Source organism: Musa acuminata, chromosome BXJ1-10 (assembly GCF_036884655.1).
Source record: "Musa acuminata AAA Group cultivar baxijiao chromosome BXJ1-10, Cavendish_Baxijiao_AAA, whole genome shotgun sequence".
Taxonomy (NCBI): domain Eukaryota; kingdom Viridiplantae; phylum Streptophyta; class Magnoliopsida; order Zingiberales; family Musaceae; genus Musa; species Musa acuminata.
The window spans coordinates 17,846,160-17,864,809 of NC_088336.1; the positions used below are offsets into that span (position 1 = coordinate 17,846,160).

Below are 18,650 nucleotides of genomic sequence, written 5' to 3' on the forward strand. Positions count from 1 at the left end.
GACAAGTAGGCACTAGAAAACGGGTTCTTCGATCCGTCAAAGGAGAAGAAATCCAAGAATACCATGTGCACTTGGTGTTGAAAGTCAACCGAGGTAGGAACACGGTGAGACCATTTCGGTTGCTGCAATCAAGATCTCGATGGCAACTGCTGCTGCCATTCTTGAACTCGGGTTTAGCTTGCAAGTCATCTGATTGGGTTCTGCATTCTTGTTGGAAGAGCTAATCGAGTTTGAGTGGCACGAACTGGTTGATAAGAAAGGCATCAAACCTCGTCATGCACTGTGACAAATTTAGATGAGTGGAGATGAAGGCGGCATTTATTTGAGATGTTAAAGTCAAAGAAGTAACATTTCCGTCAACCATAGGAAATATTGGCCTCTAAGTGTGGTTTTTTGTTCCTTGGTTAATCGGTATACCCCAAAGTCACAAGCCACCAAATGTTAAAGTCAAAGAAGTAACATTTCTCGTAAACCATAGGAAATGTTCCTTTCTTGGCTTAATTGTCATTCACAATTTTGCATGATATCATCATTTACCATCTCATTCTTTTATAAATCATGATACATGTGTGCTATCAAAATGTCTCTCGCCCACAAGATATTCAATTAGTAGACTTCCTCAACAAAGTCTCTCACCCATAACTGATGTGTGATTTAGGTGATTAATCGAGGGAAATCTCTCTATCAAAACTTGTATAAATACTTATTACCTCAATGAATAAAATTCATCTCTTTCACAATCTATTCTTCGATTCTATATTAAACACATATATAACATCGAGGGATGCTCGACATTTTTCTGAAGCTATTCTCTGTCTAAGAAACCCAATTATTTTTCGATCTAACATCTTCCACTCATCATCTGTCATAGTTGTGGGTTTTGCGCTATCCCCATACAAAGGTCAATACAAATCTTTGCAATACAAGAGATCTTTCATTCTTGTTTCCCTTTCAGCCCTGGCATAAAACTCTTTGAAGACATTAATCACATGATATTTAGTCTTCAAAGCATAGGCCCAAACTTTTCTGAGAAAATCATCTATAAAAGTGACAAAATAAAGTGCACAACTTATACCAAGAACATCAACAGATCCACTAAGAGTTTTTGTCCTCAAAGGACCACATACATCTGTATAAACACGGTCTAAGGCATGCATTTTTTTAGATAAAGCAGCACTAGCAAATGAAACTCTACGTTGTTTACCAACCAAACAATCAATACAAGGGTTCAGATGTATACCTCTGAGGTCTGGTAATACCTCTCTCTTGGAAAGAGCTTGCAGCCCCTTCTCACTCATGTGTCTCAATCGCCTATGCCCCAACTCCATACTGAAGTCTTTCTCTGTAGCATTTAACTGCTCACCATAAGCTTTAGCTTGCAACATGTAAAAAGTATGACATTTCTTTCCACTAGCTATAACAAGAGAACCCTTACTGAGCTTCCATTGCCCTTTGTGAAATCTGCTTTCATAGTCTTCATCATCTTGTCTTCCAATTGAAATAAAATTCAGCCTCAAGTCAATCACATGCCTCACATCCTTAAGCACCAACTTGCAGTCAAGGTTGGTCTTTAAATGGATATCACCCATTCCTATGATGTCTGTTGTGCCATAGTTGCCCATCTTGACAACACCGAAATTTCCAAACCTGTATGTAGCAAAAAACACCCTCCGTGGTGTAGCATGATAAGAAGCACCTGTGTCAATCACCCACTCAAGATCCTGACACACACAAGAAAAAATATCATCAGAAGGAGACAAAATCAAATAATCACCACCCTGCATTATAGCTATGATATTATCTTTAGACTCTATAGACTCCACTTCTTTTCTCTTTTTCTTGCTCTTCTTAGGTTGTTTACATTGGTTCTTGTAATATCCTTTCTCACCACAATTATAGCAAACAATATCTTTTCTTGATCTTGACTTGCTTCTACCCATGCGTGAACTGCTTCTCGACTTTGACCTTCCTCTGTTCTCTGAGATAAGTGCCTGTGAATCATTCTGAGATGTTGCTGAACTCTTTCTTGTCAACTCCTCATTCAACAAACTGCTTGTTACTTGACTCATAGTGACAACATCATCTGGTGCAGAATTACTGAGGGAAACCACCAGTGTCTCCCAACTTTCTGGTAATGAACTGAGAAGTAACAATGCTTGCAACTCATCATTAAGAGATGTTTTCATAGAGGATAACTGGTTAGTAATACTCTGCATTTCATTCAAATGCTCAGCAATAGAAGCACCCTCTCTATATTTTAGGTTCACAAGTTTTCAGATCAAAAAAGTTTTGTTGCTAGTTGTTTTTCTTTCATAGAGACTTTCCAACTTTTTCCAAAGAGAATATGTAGATATTTCAATAGAAACATAGTGAAAGACACTATCATCAAGCCACTGTCTAATAAATCCAATTGTTTTTCGATCTAACCTCTTCCACTCATCATCTGTCATAATTGTGGGTTTTGCACTATCCCCCTGCAAAGGTCCATACAAATCTTTCCAATACAAGAGATCTTTCATTCTTGGTTTCCATATCATCCAATTGTTTTCATTCAAACTAATCATGCGAGAAACATTATTGGCCTTCATGTTCAAATACAAAAATTAAATCACTAAAACCCCCTGCTCTGATACCAATTGATGGGGATATAAACAGGAATAACCTTTGTATATGAACAAATACTAGAAGACTATAATACACAGCGGAATTAAATGGAAGCATAATCAAATAGAACACCAAGAAATATGTGGAAAAATCCCTCCAATGTGAAGGGTAAAAACCACAGGACAAACTAGAGATAATCCACTATGAGAATAATGAATATACAAATCTCAATCTCTTGCCCTAAACCCTAGCAACAATCTCAAGAGAATAAGTGGGATACAAGGATCACGTCACTTCCCACAATATCTAAAACCTCCCCAAGTAATCACAGCAAGAGTCTACTGTAGATTTGATCTAATCTGAGATAGAACACTGCTAGATGATTAAGAACAGCCTCTCTATGTTGTCCTTGTCTTCTTCTCTTTCTTTCTCTTCCTTTTCTGCCTTGTTTTCCTCCTTTTCTTTGGAATCTCGTGGTTGTTCTCTTCTCCCACGTTGCTGCCTCCAAAATGCAACCTCCACACTCCCCCTAATGTTAATTAGGGTTAGGTTAAGAGGGAGTGAGCTGTGGGCTGCCCAAGCCCGCTATGGGCTGAATTTGTGGGCTGCCAGCCTAACAACCTCCCCCTTCAGCCCATAAGGGAGGCTGTCCCATGACTCCTCAATGTGACGCCATGCCGACCAGTTGTCTGCATATCCCCTGTCTTTCTTTTGGTAAAGTTTTTGTCAACATGTCTGCTCCGTTGTCATCAGTGTGAATTTTCTAAAGCTGCAACTGCTTCTCTTAAAATTAATTTCGAATCCAGTGGTATCTGACATCTATATGCTTTGACTTGGAATGAAACATTGGGTTCTTACACAAATGGATGACACTCTAGCTATCACAATGCACCATATAATTTTTCTGTTTCAGCCCCAATTCTTGTAAGAATTATTTTATCCATAACATTTCTATGCATACCTCTGTAGCAGCAATATATTCTGCTTATGTGGTGGAGAGAGCAATACACCTTTGCAACCTGGATTTCCATAACACAGCTCCCCCTACAAAAGAAAGTACATAACCTGAAGTAGACTTTCTCGTATCTATATCTCTTGCCATATCTGCATCTGTGTAACCTGTCAACACATGTGGTCCATCTCTAAAGCTTAAACAAACCTTAGAGCTCCCTTTGAGATATCTAAAAATCCACTTCACTGCTGCCTAGTGCTCTTTGCCTGGAGTTGCAAGAAATCTGCTAGTGACACCCACTGCATATGTGATGTCTGGCCTCGTACATACCATTGCATAGATTAAACTTCCAACTGCTGAAGCATAAGGAACCTTTTGCATTTTCTCCTTCTCCTCATCACTCGATGGACTCTATTCTGAGCACAACTTGAAGTGACCTGCAAGAGGAGAACCAACTGGTTTTGCATTGCTCATACTGAATCTTTCCAATATCTTCTCGATATATTTCTCCTGTGACAACCAAATCTTCTTATTTTTCCTGTTATTGGAAATCTGCATACCAAGTATTTGCTATGCTGGCCCCATGTCCTTCATTACAAAAGACTCACTCAGTTCCTTCTTCAACCTGTCAATTTTAGACATATTTTTCCCAAGAATAAGCATATCATCAATATAAAGTAAGAGAATAATAAAATCCTCACCAAACCATTTGATGTATACACAATGATCTAAAGTCGTTCATTTGTATCCATTTTCTATCATAAATGAATCAAACTTTCTGTACCACTGTCTTGGAGCTTGCTTTAGCCTATACAAGCTCTTCTTTAACTTGCAGACAAAATTATCTTTATCTTTGACTTTGAAGCCTTCTGGTTGCTCCATATAAATTTCCTCCTCCAAATCACCATGAAAGAAAGTTGTCTTCACATCTAACTGCTCAACCTCCAAGTCCTATCTAGCAGCAATACCAAGAGCAACACGAATAGAAGACATTTTTACAACAGGAGAGAAAATCTCTTCAAAGTCAATACCTTTCTTTTGACCAAAGCCTTTCACAATCAATCTAGCTTTGTACTTAGGTTGAGAACAATATTCTTGAGTCTTCAACCTAAAAACCCACTTGTTCTTTAAGGCCTTCATTCCATTTGGTAGCAGCATCAAATCATAAGTGTGGTTCTTCTGAAGAGCATCCATCTCTTCCTGCATAGCAAGTAACCACTTCTCTTTCTGCTCACTTTCAACTGCTTCCTGGTAACTCTCTGGTTCACCTATATCAGTAAGCATCACATACTCATCTGTAGAGTATCTTCTGGAAGGTTGACGTTGTCTAGAAGATCTTCTCAACTGAGGTTCTGTTGGAACTTGCTCTCCTACTTCTTCTTGCTCAACATGTCCGGTAGGTAGATCAATATCAGGCTCTAAACTATCTTCCTGCACATCTCCCCCATCACCGTGATATACTGGAGGAATAACTGGGTCACAATCTGCTAATCCTTCTGCAGAAGTCTTGGCCGGTGTCTTCTTCTTCAAATCTTCAAAGGTTTGATCATCAAAGAAGACTACATCTCTGCTTCTGAACACCTTCTGCTTTTCTGGATCCCAAAGTCTGTAACCAAAATGATCATGTGAGTAGCCAAGAAAAATACATTCTTTAGTCTTACCATCCAGCTTGGACCTCTCATTGTTTGGAATATGTGCAAATGCGCGATAACCAAACACTCTTAAATGCTTATAGGAAACATCTTTCCCTGACCATACATGCTCTGCAATATCACCATCTAGGGTTGTACATGGTGATAAGTTGATCACATCAACTGCAGTCCCCAAAGCCTCATCCCAAAACCTTTTGGGTAGCTTGGCTTGTGAAAGCATACATCTGATCTTTTCCATGATAGTGCGGTTCATCCTCTCTGCAATTGCATTATGCTGAGGTGTACCAAGAACTGTCATCTCATGTTAGATCCCTTGTGACCTGCAATAGTCATTAAACAATCCTGTATACTCACCACCATTATCTGATCTTATGCATTTCAATTTTCTTTCTGTCTCCCTTTCAACCCTAGCATAAAACTCTTTGAAGACATTAATCACATGATCTTTAGTCTTCAAAGCATAGGCCCAAACTTTTCTAGAAAAATAATCTATAAAATTGACAAAATAAAGTGCACCACTTATACCAAGAACATCAACAGATCCACTGGGAGTTTTTGTCCTCAAAGGACCACATACATCTGTATAAACACGGTATAAGGCATGCATTTTTCTAGATAAAGCAGCATTAGCAAATGAAACTCTATGTTGTTTACCAGCTAAACAATCAATACAAGGGTTCAGATGTATACCTCTGAGGTCTGGTAATACCTCTCTCTTAGAAAGAGCTTGCAGCCCCTTCTCGCTCATGTGTCTCAATCGCCTATGCCACAACTCCATACTGAAGTCTTTCTCTGTAGCATTTAACTGCTCACCATAAGCTTTAGCCTGCAACCTGTACAAAGTATGACATTTCTTTCCACTAGCTATAACAAGAGATCCCTTACTAAGCTTCCATTGCCCTTTGTGAAATCAGCTTTCATAGTCTTCATCATCTAGTCTTCCAACTGAAATAAAATTCAACCTCAAGTCAATCACATGCCTCATATCCTTAAGCACCAACTTGCGGTCAAGGTTGGTCTTTAAATGGATATCACACATGCCTATGATGTCTGTTGTGCCATAGTTACCTATCTTGACAACACCGAAATTTTCAGACCTGTATGTAGCAAAAAACTCTCTCCGTGGTGTAGCATGATAAGAAGCACATGTGTCAATCACTCACTCAAGATCCTGACACACACAAGAAAAAATATCATCAGAAGGAGACAAAATCAAATAATCACCACCCTGCATTATAGCGATGATATTATCTTTAGACTCTATAGACTCCACTTCTTTTCCCTTTTTCTTGCTCTTCTTAGGTTGTTTACATTGGTTCTTGTAATGTCCTTTCTCACCACAATTATAGCAAACAATATCTTTTCTTGATCTTGACTTGCTTCTACCCATGCGTGAACTACTTCTAGACTTTGACCTTCCTATTTTCTCTGAGATAAGTGTCTGTGAATCATTTTGAGATGTTGCCGAACTCTTTCTTCTCAACTTCTCATTCAACAAACTGCTCGTTACTTGACTCATAGTGACAACACCATCTGGCGCAGAATTACTAAGGGAAACCACCAGTGTCTCCCAACTTTCTGGTAATGAACTGAGAAGTAACAATGCCTGCAACTCATCATCAAGAGATATTTTTATAGAGGATAACTAGTTAGTAATACTCTGTATTTCATTCAAATGCTCAGCAATAGAAGCACCCTCTTTATATTTTAGGTTCACAAGTTTTCAGATCAAAAAAGCTATGTTGCCAGCTGAACAAATACTAGAAGACTATAATACGCAGCGGAATTAAATGGAAGCATAATCAAACAGAACACCAAGATATACGTGGAAAACCCCTCCAATGTGAAGGGTAAAAATCACGGGGCAAATAAGAGATAATCCACTATGAGAATAATGAATATACAAATCTCAATCTCTTGCCCTAAACCCTAGCAACAATCTCAAGAGAATAACTGGGATACAAGGATCACGTCACTGCCCGCAATATCTAAAACCTCCCCAAGTAATCACAGCAAGAGTCTACTGTAGATTTGATCTAACCTGAGATAGAACACTACTAGATGATTGAGAACAGCCTCTCTGTGTTGTCCTTGTCTTCTTCCCTTTCTTTCTCTTCCTTTACTACCTTGTTTTCCTCATTTTCTTTGAAATCTCATGGCTGTTCTCTTCTCCCACGTTGCTGCTCTATTTATGTCTTTTTCTGCCTCCAAAACACAGCCTTCATACCCCCCCTAATGTTAATTAGGGTTAGGTTAAGAGGGGGTGAGCTGTGGGCTACCCAAGCCCACTATTGACTGAATTTGTGGGCTGCCAGCCTAACAATTCCCAGGTCAGTTTCTCTTGTTATACTTGGAACTATTTGTAGTTTGCTAACATGATATATGCATGGTGATATCAAATGCTTTGTGGTGCTTTTTTGGCAGGTGGATCTGAATAGGGCAGGGGTGCCTTTACTGGAGATTGTCTCTGAGCCCGATATGAGGAGTTGACTTGAGGCTGCAGAATATGCTGCAGAGATACAGAGGCTGGTTAGGTATCTTGGAATAAGCAATGGAAATATGCAGGAAGGTTCACTTCGTTGTGATGTAAATATTTCTGTTCGTCCAGTAGGACAATCAAATTTTGGAACAAAGGTACTATTTGCTTATTTCATAATCCACATGGTCTACTGTTAGTCTTTTATATAAATAAAACATCGAGTCCTTGTCATCTAGTGTTGATCGGGGTTTTTCTTCTCTTTCATCGGTAGATAAAAGTAGTTGTAACCTTGCAACAGGTCAACATTTGACCATGCAGATGCATTTTTTTTGCCAATTTAACTCCTGTTAGTTTAATACTGGTTACCTACTCTTTCACTAGCATTAATCTAGCCTTAACACTCTTTTAAGTCTCACACTGACCGTGTAATTCAAGGGCAGTGGTACAGTAACATGGTTTTTGACATTGTAGGGATATATATAATATATGCAATTTTACATGGGTATATAGGATATTTCATGAAGTTACCGGGTTACACTAGAAAATTTTTCTTAACAAAATTAATATACTGTAATAAAGAAAGATAAACAGAGAAACATAACAATTTATATGTGCTTACAAGCTAACATATGTATAGGTTGCTAAAATGGCTTGTGATATTTATTTTTGAACCCTCATTATTCCATGAAATCCCACAAAAAGTGATTTTGAAACCCTCTAAAATATATGTACTATTAGTAAAATGTTTTGTCTAACCTATATTATGCCATAGGAAGACCACTGGACGCTAATTGGGCTTATAATAAGATCGCAAATACTTCCTAAAATAACTACTAAAATGACAAAATTATTCCAAAAATTACAGGAAAAATACTATAAGTATCACCAAGATTTGTTACAATGTAAATCTGCCTTTTCTTTCCTAATTTTATTAGGAGTGCAATTTGAAGGTCTTTCCCATCTTGACTTATACTAGGATTGGGCTTCTCTTTTCTATCTTTGTCTGCTTCTTCTAATCTCTGTAAACGTCCTATTTTTTTAATTATTAGGCTCTATTGGGCTGTAACATGCTGAACCAACAAAAAATGTTGGCCCCTTCAATGATCAAGAAGGCTGATCCATGGCCAATTAGGCCCAGGTTATGCATAAACTTGATTTAAACTGGTCCTCGATAGGGTTCCAGGGTCAATTAACAGTGTATCAGTTTATTATTTCATTTATTAAAGATTTATTATTTGACCATTCTCAGTGCTTCTATTTGGTTATAACTGTTGCTTGATATAGCACAAATGATCTTAAATTTTTATCACAGAGAATTGATGGTTAGCACACTTTTGCTTGTTGCATTCACAGGTTGAAATAAAGAACATGAATTCATTTTCTGCAATGAATAGGGCCATGGATTATGAGATCTCAAGACAGGTTCTTCTTCATAGCCAAGGTCAAAGTGATCAAATTGTACAAGAAACTCCATCTCCATCAGTTGTACATGTAATTTTTTATATTTAATCGTGACTTTTTCTGTTTGCAGAAAACTTTTACAATGAGGAAAAAGGAAGGACTAGCAGATTACAGATATTTTCCTGAGCTTGACCTACCAGAAGTTATTCTGACAAAAGACTATGTTGACAAAATTCAACAAGTTTTGCCTGAGCTCTCCCAGAAGCAAAACGCAGACGATATGAAAAATTGGGTGTCAACATGCAAGATGTTCTCTTTCTTGCCAATGACAATCATGTAAGTATCACTTATGAATGGTAAGTAACTTTAGAAATAGTAGCTATTTTTTGTTAAGCTGGTAAAAGATGGCCACACTGAGCATATAAATTTCTCAGGTTGCTGAATTTTTTGATGCTTCTGTTGAGAATGGTGCTGATGCAAAGTTGGCTGCCAACTGGATTATGGGCGACATTGCAGCTTTTCTGAAGAATGAATGACTTTCAATGAATGAAATCAAATTAACACCAGTAGAACTTTTTGAGTTAATAACTTAAATAAAAAAATGGAACCATTAGTGGGAAGATTGGGAAGGAGGTAAAAGTGTGATCTTTTGCACTTCCTTGGTATGAACATTTTATTCAATACTTTTATTATGGCACATCTGATGTAAATGGTGTGTTAAGCTAATTGTTACTTGTTGGCATTCTCACTGGGAATCTGACTTTAATTAAGCATACTATGTTTCTTTTCGGAGAAACAATTGGTTATTTCTCTTTTGCCTTGTGATTTGACCTTAAATCTTATGTGATATCACATTTTTAATTGGGTTAAATGCTCTTTCTGATAAGTTTTCTAAGAACATGATAATACCATAAAAGTCATTATATTGATAAATAACTTATATATGATAAAGTCGTTTGGCTTTATATCTGTTGATCACACTGAGTAGCTCTCTCATATATCCTCCTACCAAATAACTCACAAACTACAACCAAACCAACAAGACTGCAATTTATTTATTTATGCTCTTACTGTGGTGGCTTTTATAGGAAAGGATGCTAGTGTTGTTCCTATGTATGCATTCATGTGTCACATGCTAAAACATCCATACATGGAGTTCAAATAACACGTTGTGTGCATCACAAAAGTTTAGTGCTGTCTCATTTTACCCCTTTTTTTCATTGGTTTTATTGATTCAATGTCCGCAGATACTTTTTGAGCTTTTATCAAAAGGTGGAACGGTAAAGTCATTGACAGAAGAGAAGGATTTAGTTCAGGCAAGTATAGTTTACACTTCTGTTCAGATGCATGATAACATTAGATAATTTACTGATGCGAACAATTCCAGTTAACTTCTAAGCTTCTTTTCTGTATATTTTGACAAATTTTCATGCCTTTTACACTTCTGTTCAGATGCATGATAACATTAGATAATTTACTGATGCGAACAATTCCAGTTAACTTCTAAGCTTCTTTTCTGCATATTTTGACATATTTTCATGCCTTTTACACTTCTGTTCAAATGCATGATAACATTAGATAATTTACTTATGCAAACAATTCCAGTTAACTTCTAAGCTTCTTTTCTGCATATTTTGACATATTTTCATGCCTTTTACATTTCTGTTCAGATGCATGATAACATTAGATAATTTACTGATGCGAACAATTCCAGTTAACTTCTAAGCTTCTTTTTTGCAAATTTTGACATATTTTCATGCCTTTTACACTACTGTTCAGATGCATGATAACATTAGATAATTTACTGATGCGAACAATTCCAGTTAACTTCTAAGCTTCATTTCTGCATATTTTGACATATTTTCATGCCTTTTACACTTCTGTTCAGATGCATGATAACATTAGATAATTTACTGATGTAAACAATTCCAATTAACTTCTAAGCTTCTTTTCTGCATATTTTGACATATTTTCATGCCTTTTACACTTTGTTCAGATGCATGATAACATTAGATAATTTACTGATGCGAACAATTCCAGTTAACTTCTAAGCTTCTTTTTTGCATATTTTGACATATTTTCATGCCTTTTATACTTCTGTTCAGATGCATGATAACATTAGATAATTTACTGATGCAAACAATTCCAGTTAACTTCTAAGCTTCTTTTTTTGCATATTTTGACATATTTTCATGCCTTTTACACTTCTGTTCAGATGCATGATAACATTAGATAATTTACTGATGCAAACAATTCCAGTTAACTTCTAAGCTTCTTTTCTGCATATTTTGACATATTTTCATGCCTTTTATATTTCTGTTCATATGCATGATAACATTAGATAATTTACTGATGCGAATAATTCCAGTTAACTTCTAAGCTTCTTTTCTGCATATTTTGACATATTTTCATGCCTTAAATAGTGAGTCACTGAAACAAGTGATGCACTTGGTACATGTAGTTTTTGTGTATGCCCCACAATCCAACTAAGGAGCTTATATGATTTTGGAAATCATTGTTCTTCTCAATATTAAAGAGAGATGATGTAGTCCGTGCATATGCATCTGGTTATCAACCAAATGATAACTAAGTCTAGTATTTCTTAGTCTCTTCAGGATTTTAAGCACTGAAACTATTAGATGTGGTAAAGTTGCTTTACACATTTGAGTTGCAGTAATTCTGAACAGAGAGCGCTTGTTAATGCTTTTTTTTTTATTTTTATTGTAAGCAGTTACACAATTTGTTTTTATTTTCAATTGTCTGTAGTTGACCTTTAATTGTTTCCATTTTAGATTTTTTTGCTTCTTACGTAGTAGTAGACAACGATGAGTGCTAGGCATGTTCTAACAATTATTTCAAGTCAAAAACTGTGTTCCACATGCAATGAGGCTGTGTCTGGACATGTGATAGGCCTTATAAATATTGGTTTAAAGGGATACTTTTGAAATCCATGTATTAGCTCGATTAATGCATGCAGCCGTCTCCTTTTACATCAAATTCTGACATGTACGTCTTCAACTCTGTTTAAGAGTTTTTTTTTTTTTTTTGTTAAATAACAAGTGATAACTTACGATTTGTGATTATACTCGAAACAACTTCTTTATTTGAAAAATAACTGCTAAAATACTAGCACTGCTGAAACATTAAAAAACAAGATAGATGATTTTATCTAATTAATAGAGTTTTTGACAAGAATATTACATGTTAGTGGACATGCATTTGACTTGATATTCTTCTTCCTGCTCCATATCCTACTTGTCCCGCATGCAGGGGTTAGTTACTTTGACCCATGTCCAGACCTGATATCTCTAACTTGGCCTAGCTATAAAGATATTCTTCTTCCTGCTGCAGTGGTTCGAACTGCTATCTCTAACTTGGCCTAGCTATAAAGATATCTCTATGAATGTGTAGATTGTAGTTATTGAATTGATTGTGATTTACTAGCATGACTATTGTTAACCATCAGCAGATTCCTTTATGGTCTGAAAACTACAGATAGTGAATCCAGCTGCAATAGAAGCACTTGTTGATAAAGTGCTTGCTGCAAATCCCAAGCAACTTCAACAATATCGTGGTAGGGCTGCCATCACATAATTTGAGTGATTCAAGGAGTGGCAACTTCTTTCGCATCCTACATATTTATCTTTGATAATAAGTCTTGAATATACTTTCTCTGTGAGAGGAGAAGACCTGAGGATGTAAATGTTGCTTCCATTCCTAGAAAGTAGCTCAAGGGTCCTAAATCTTTGAGGGAGAATCGATCAGCCAATTGCTTTAAAAATGTCTGAATCTCCAAGGGATCATTGCTTGTAACAATAATATCATCTACATATACTAGAAGATATATTGTATTTCTATGTTGTTCTCGTAGGAATAAAGAGGTATCAAACTTGGAGTTGATGAAGCCAACTGATATCATAAATGATCCAAGTTCAGTATACCAAGCTCGTGGAGCTTGACGGAGTCCATAAATGGCTTTTTGTAATTTGCAGACATATCTCGGATATTGGTGATGAACAAAGCCAAGGGGTTGCTGCATAAAGACATCTTCAGTTAAAGTCCCTTGTAAAAAGGCATTGTTAACGTCTAGTTATCGTAAGTGCCAGTCTCTGGAGATGGCTAAACTTAGAATAAACTGAATTGTTGTGGGTTTAACTACAGGACTAAAAGTCTTTGTGAAGTCAACTCTAGGTCGTTGATGAAACCCTTTGGCTACTAATCATGCTTTATATCGATTAACATCATCGAGTGTAAAAGTTGTGATAGGTGAATTAAGCATTGTGGAACCAGTATGAGTAATAGGAAGTCCTTTACCGTCACCGATGATGATGTCGTCATGTCCACTATAGTTGTTGTGGATCGATAAGTTCTGTAGATCAGAGGTAATGTGATGTGACGCGCTAGAGTCCACGATCCAATTATGATTAGTAGTGTTTGGAGTAGTTGCAAGATTTGCTTGAGGCCAATGTGATTGTGTAGGAAGTCGGGGTCGAGATCGACAGACCTTTGTAGAGTGACCGACTTTATCACATAATTAGTAGACAACTCTTCGTTGATTTGTGTGTTGAGGGTGCTAGGTCTGCTGATGATTGAAGTAGCCACCTTGGTTGTCGTGATTGAAATATTGATGATGTGGAGGAGGGGTTTGGTTGGAGCTCAAAGGTTCAGAAGGCATCTTGGTCGAACCTTTATTGATAGTCTTGTTATACTGATAGCCCCTCATTGTGGATTTTTTATTGACTTGAGCCATGATGGATGGTCCTAACAATTTATCCTCACGTTTGAGATATATCTCAAAATCAGTTAACTTGTTGTAGAGTTCCTCGAACGACACTAGTGAATCACGTGCCCATATTGCTGCTACCAGTTCCTTGTACTCGTCTCCTAGGCCGTTGAAGATATGGACAATAACTTCTTCATCACTGAGGGAATGACCTATCAAGGCCAAGTTATCGATAATAATCTTTATGTTGTGCAGATAATCAGTAACAGTACTTCCCTCTTGTTTTGTTTTCATAAGTCCGGATAAGAGACTAAGCAAGCGAGTTCATGAACGATTTGCTAGGGTGGTTTGCAACTTGCACCAGGCTTCGGCAGCAGTGTCACACGAAGATATGAGTGGGGCGAGGGATCCAGCGACCGAAGCTTGAATTGCTTGAAGAATGAGACGATCCTAGTGTAACCATAGTTTGTGGTCCGGATTTGATACTGGACTGGATGCTCCTGGGATGTTGATCATCGCTGGTGCACAAGGAAGAGAGCCATCAACATAGCCTAGAAGGTCATAGCCAAATAGAAGATTAGAAAATTGAGCATGTCAGGATGCGTAGTTACCACCTTTGGATAATTTGAAGGGGATGAGGGTTGCCGCATTTATGGAGATAAGATTTGTATGTGGGAAAGTACTATGATTCCCTATTGGAACAATAAGTGGAGTAACAAAGGTAGATGATGAAGACATGGAAGATATGGACTACTATGTGGGAGCAAGTAGAAATATGTAGCAATAACAAGGATCAAAAGAAAAATAAAAAGAAAGAAGTGTTGGTACTTCTGCATTGAGAAGCCAGGAAGAATGAACAAGTTCTACAGTAAAGAGGAAGAAAAAGTAAGAAGTGTTGGTACTTTTCTACGGTAAGGAGGGAGGAAGAATAAAAAAAAATTATGCAGTAAGGAGGAACCAAGAGTGCGTGCTCCCTACGATGCAAAGTCACCAAATGCGTTGACTGGACCCAACAAATGCTTGTGCTGCACCGTAGGCTTGGAACTTGGTGCGGTAGTCGTGGTCGAGATTGGAAGTAGGGAAGTTGCTATCGAACGACCGATTGTGGGCGGCGAATGGGGGGCAACTCCGCTTAGGATCTGGAGAGGGGGGACTGCCGCATACGAGGAAAAATTTGGCAGCGGTGTGATGTCGGACAGCAAGAATTTTTCTCGGCGTCGATTCGATAGGGGTGCTGCAATAGCAGTGATGGCTCCTCACAATTTTCGCTCTGATACCATGATTGAAAAGAATAGAAGATAAGAACAATTACTGAAGAAGTGAAGAAGCTTTATTAAAGAAATGAAAAATGCTTCAATGCATTAACATGTTCCCTCTCCTATTTATACAGATTAGGAGAATATCTTCTATCATGCCCCCGTAAGATGGTGCTCCTGATAAGGATACCAATCTTGGATCGATGCAAAGATTGGTTTACAAGCGAGAGACTTCGTGAGTAGGGCAAGAGCATATCGCTGCTACTGTTGCGATTGCTGTTGCTGTGAGGGCATAGGCGTTCCCTTCATTCTCCTTAAGTCCACCCTTCATTCTCCTTCAGTCCACCCTTCATTCTCCTTAAGTCCACAGACTGTTGACAGATCAGCGAAGGCAGCGAAGGCTACCGCGGTGAGGAAGATGAGGATTGGCCTTAGAGCCTCTTAGGAATGTGGCTGCAGCGGCGTTGGTCGCTGGCCGAAGACAAGGGCAAAACTTCGCTTTTCTCAGCGACGTTGGTCGCTAGCCAAAGGCAAGAGCGAAGCTTCGCTTTTCTCACTGCTCTGATACCATGAAGAAATGAGAGAATGAAGAAAATCACACTTCAATTAGTATCATATGAAGTCTATTTATACATGGGGAAAGATAATATTTCTTTAACAGAACAGAGAGATTGCCTCGTACAATTGAGGAAATCTCATCTGCTATACAGGTGAGGAAATCTCTTTGTTATCAAAGAAAATCTCTCTGTTATCAGTTTTAAAATTTTAACCTCTGGTTCTCCAGGTAATGAAGGAGTCCAAGGGCAAGGCAAATCCATTGGTTTTGAACAAAATCCTCGCTGATAAATTAAATGGAGGGAACTGACAAAAGTTGAAAAGCTTGATGAATTAGTATTTGTCTGTCATGTCCATCTTCTTGCAATAGTTTGGTGACACAAGAAACTCGCATTACGATGAATACAAAAAGCAATGAGGTTGACTCATTTCTTGTCCACAAATAGGTGAGAGTACATCCATCAACTATTTATATCTATTTTGTTAGTATAAATAGTGACCCAAAATCTTCTTTTTCCTTTTGAAGCCTCAGCGCTGTAAATGTTTAGACGACCAACGCATCGACAGATGCATTTTCATGGTCTATGTTTACAATAGTCTGATGTTTACTCCGGGCATTGCCTCAACACGTTTTCCTTTTGAAGTCTTACGACATGTATTTTCTTAGAATTTACACGTTAATGTCTTGCTAATTGGTGAGGTCTTACGATGATTTGGCAAGCTCATATTGGTTTAATGCAAACTGTTTAACCTTAATTTCAGATTTCTTCTACTGTGGATCCAGGAGTATGCTTCAGAAACAATTAGATGCCGAATCCGAGCTTAATGTACCCTCCTTTTTTTTTTTGCTTTTTTTGCTTTTATAGGAGAATATTTTCTGTACTGCTTAATCTGAAGCCTTCCTTTAACATCAGATATTGTAATTTTGGTGAACAAGTGAGCATATATATTGATGTATGCATTAAATTATGTCATCCAAGTAGCCATCTGTGTCTGAGTCGTCTACATGTAGTGCTACAACTGTTATGTATGAGCTGCGTGGTAATGCTGCAACCGGAGTTCGCCATCATAGACAACTTGGCGGCACGACGAAGCCGGAGGCGGTGCCATCGGCGTGCTTACAGGATGATTCCGCCGCCGTGTTCCCGTAGGTGAGCTTGATGTCCTGTAACCCGATTCCGGTGCAGGGGTTGCTGGCGCTGCAGTCGAAGTTGACCGCCACTTCCGATGCAGACGATCCATGAATGTCATTGTACGTCACGCCACTGATCCTGACGCCGGAACTCTGTGGGGAAAGACGGTTAGCTTAACACGACTCATGTCGTCGTTGTTCCTCTCTTATTTCCTTTTTTCTTCAACTGATGAAACATATGCAGAGGTAGGTGATGGCGATGGCGATGGCGATAGCGATGGTCAACTCACCTGGTCGGGGCATCCTCTGTCGCCGGGGCAGTAGTTCTGGTCGATGATGATGGGGTTTTGGACGTTCTGCATCACGGCGTGCTCGAACACCACCCCCTTCACGAACCCCTGGCTCGGCCTCCCCCATGTCTTTATCCGCAGCCCATTCTCCGTCCCCGTGAACACCGCCGTGTTCACCGTCACGTTCTCCACCCCCTCCTCGTCGTACTCCTTCCCCAGGCTCCCGATGCTGTGGCCACCGCATCAGGTCAGCTTCGTCTCAGCTAATGGTTCACTGGTTTCTGCTTGCAGTGCTTATTTACCTTATGCCGTGGCCTGGGCCGCACGCCACCTGTTCGATCCACAGGTTAGTGGTGCCGGGCCCGACGGAGATGCAGTCGTCGCCGGTCTTGATGCTGGCCCCGGTAATCGTCACGTGGCTCGACCCTTGGACGTGGATGCCGTCGGTGTTGGGGCTGTTCCCCGGTGCCGTGATCTTGACGTTCTGCACTGTCACGCCATCGCAGCCGTCGATCACGATGTGGTATAGCTCGCTGTCCGTCGATGTCAGCCCGCTGATCGTGATGTCCTTCGAGTTCCTGAACGTTAGCGACTGCATAGGCAGAAGACGATCGATTCATCTTTATCATTTATCATTCGAAGTAGATTGCGAGTGTAACGTGATTAGCTCACCGAGGCTCCGGCGGCGCAGCTACGTCCGGCGGCCTTGCAGGCCCAGAGGGAGGATCCGCGGCCGTCGACGGTCCCGCCGTACACCGACACGCCCTCGACGTGGTGGAACACGAGCCAGTCGCCAGCCCCGCCGAGATCGGACGGCGAGACGAGCGTCCCGTCGATCTGGACGGTGATCTTGCTGCAGCTGCATGGGCCAGCGAAGGTGGCTTGGCCGACCAAGAAGTCCCCGGCCGGCACGTACATGGTGGCCGACCCCGCCGAGCCGCAGGCCGCTTCCCATGCAGCGAGCAGCGACTTGGTCGAGTCGGTCCGGCCATCTGACTTGGCGCCGTAATCGGCAATGTTGTATGCTGCTTCCCCATACGATACAAGGTCGTCGAAGACGACCACGAGGAGGAGAACGATGAAGCTCCTGAGCTGAGCCATGAAAGCACCGCAGCCTCTACTGAAACCAATACACTCGGTGGAGGTGTTGGAGAGCTTGATGAATGGACTGCTGATATTTATAGGGTTCGTGTGAAGGTGTTTGTGTTGGTGGCTGAGATTTACGAGGGAACACTCCCTCAGGTGCATGCATGTGAGAGAATGCTGTATTTTATTAGCATTTCTGCTTTTGGATTCTTGGGTTTGGCATTTTTAGAAGACAAGTAGGCACTAGAAAACGGGTTCTTCGATCCGTCAAAGGAGAAGAAATCCAAGAATACCATGTGCACTTGGTGTTGAAAGTCAACCGAGGTAGGAACACGGTGAGACCATTTCGGTTGCTGCAATCAAGATCTCGATGGCAACTGCTGCTGCCATTCTTGAACTCGGGTTTAGCTTGCAAGTCATCTGATTGGGTTCTGCATTCTTGTTGGAAGAGCTAATCGAGTTTGAGTGGCACGAACTGGTTGATAAGAAAGGCATCAAACCTCGTCATGCACTGTGACAA

At 39.6% G+C, this 18,650-nt stretch overlaps 1 protein-coding gene and 1 pseudogene across 1 annotated transcript; one reads left to right on the top strand and one right to left on the bottom strand.

Moving 5' to 3' along the window:
• The first annotated feature begins 6,232 nt into the window (after window positions 1–6,232).
• LOC103974822 (glutamyl-tRNA(Gln) amidotransferase subunit B, chloroplastic/mitochondrial-like) lies at window positions 6,233–12,682 on the top strand (annotated as a pseudogene).
• Window positions 12,683–16,688: 4,006 nt separating this feature from the next.
• On the bottom strand, window positions 16,689–18,145 carry LOC135594916 (polygalacturonase-like). The gene is made up of 4 exons (XM_065085422.1): window positions 17,717–18,145; window positions 17,347–17,636; window positions 17,045–17,273; window positions 16,689–16,907 (listed from the first exon to the last, which is right to left on the bottom strand). The coding sequence occupies exons 1-4, from the start codon at window positions 18,143–18,145 to the stop codon at window positions 16,689–16,691; spliced, it is 1,167 nt and encodes a 388-aa protein (XP_064941494.1).
• Window positions 18,146–18,650: the final 505 nt, after the last annotated feature.

Excerpts from the sequence above, each read along its gene's own strand:
- LOC135594916 (XM_065085422.1), bottom strand. The coding sequence starts at position 18,145 with ATGGCTCAGCTCAGGAGCTTCATCGTTCTCCTCCTCGTGGTCGTCTTC. Across the intron at positions 17,637-17,716 it reads GCTGCGCCGCCGGAGCCTCG|TCGCTAACGTTCAGGAACTC; the intron begins GTGAGCTAATCA and ends CTGCCTATGCAG. Across the intron at positions 16,908-17,044 it reads ACAGAGGATGCCCCGACCAG|AGTTCCGGCGTCAGGATCAG; the intron begins GTGAGTTGACCA and ends CTTTCCCCACAG.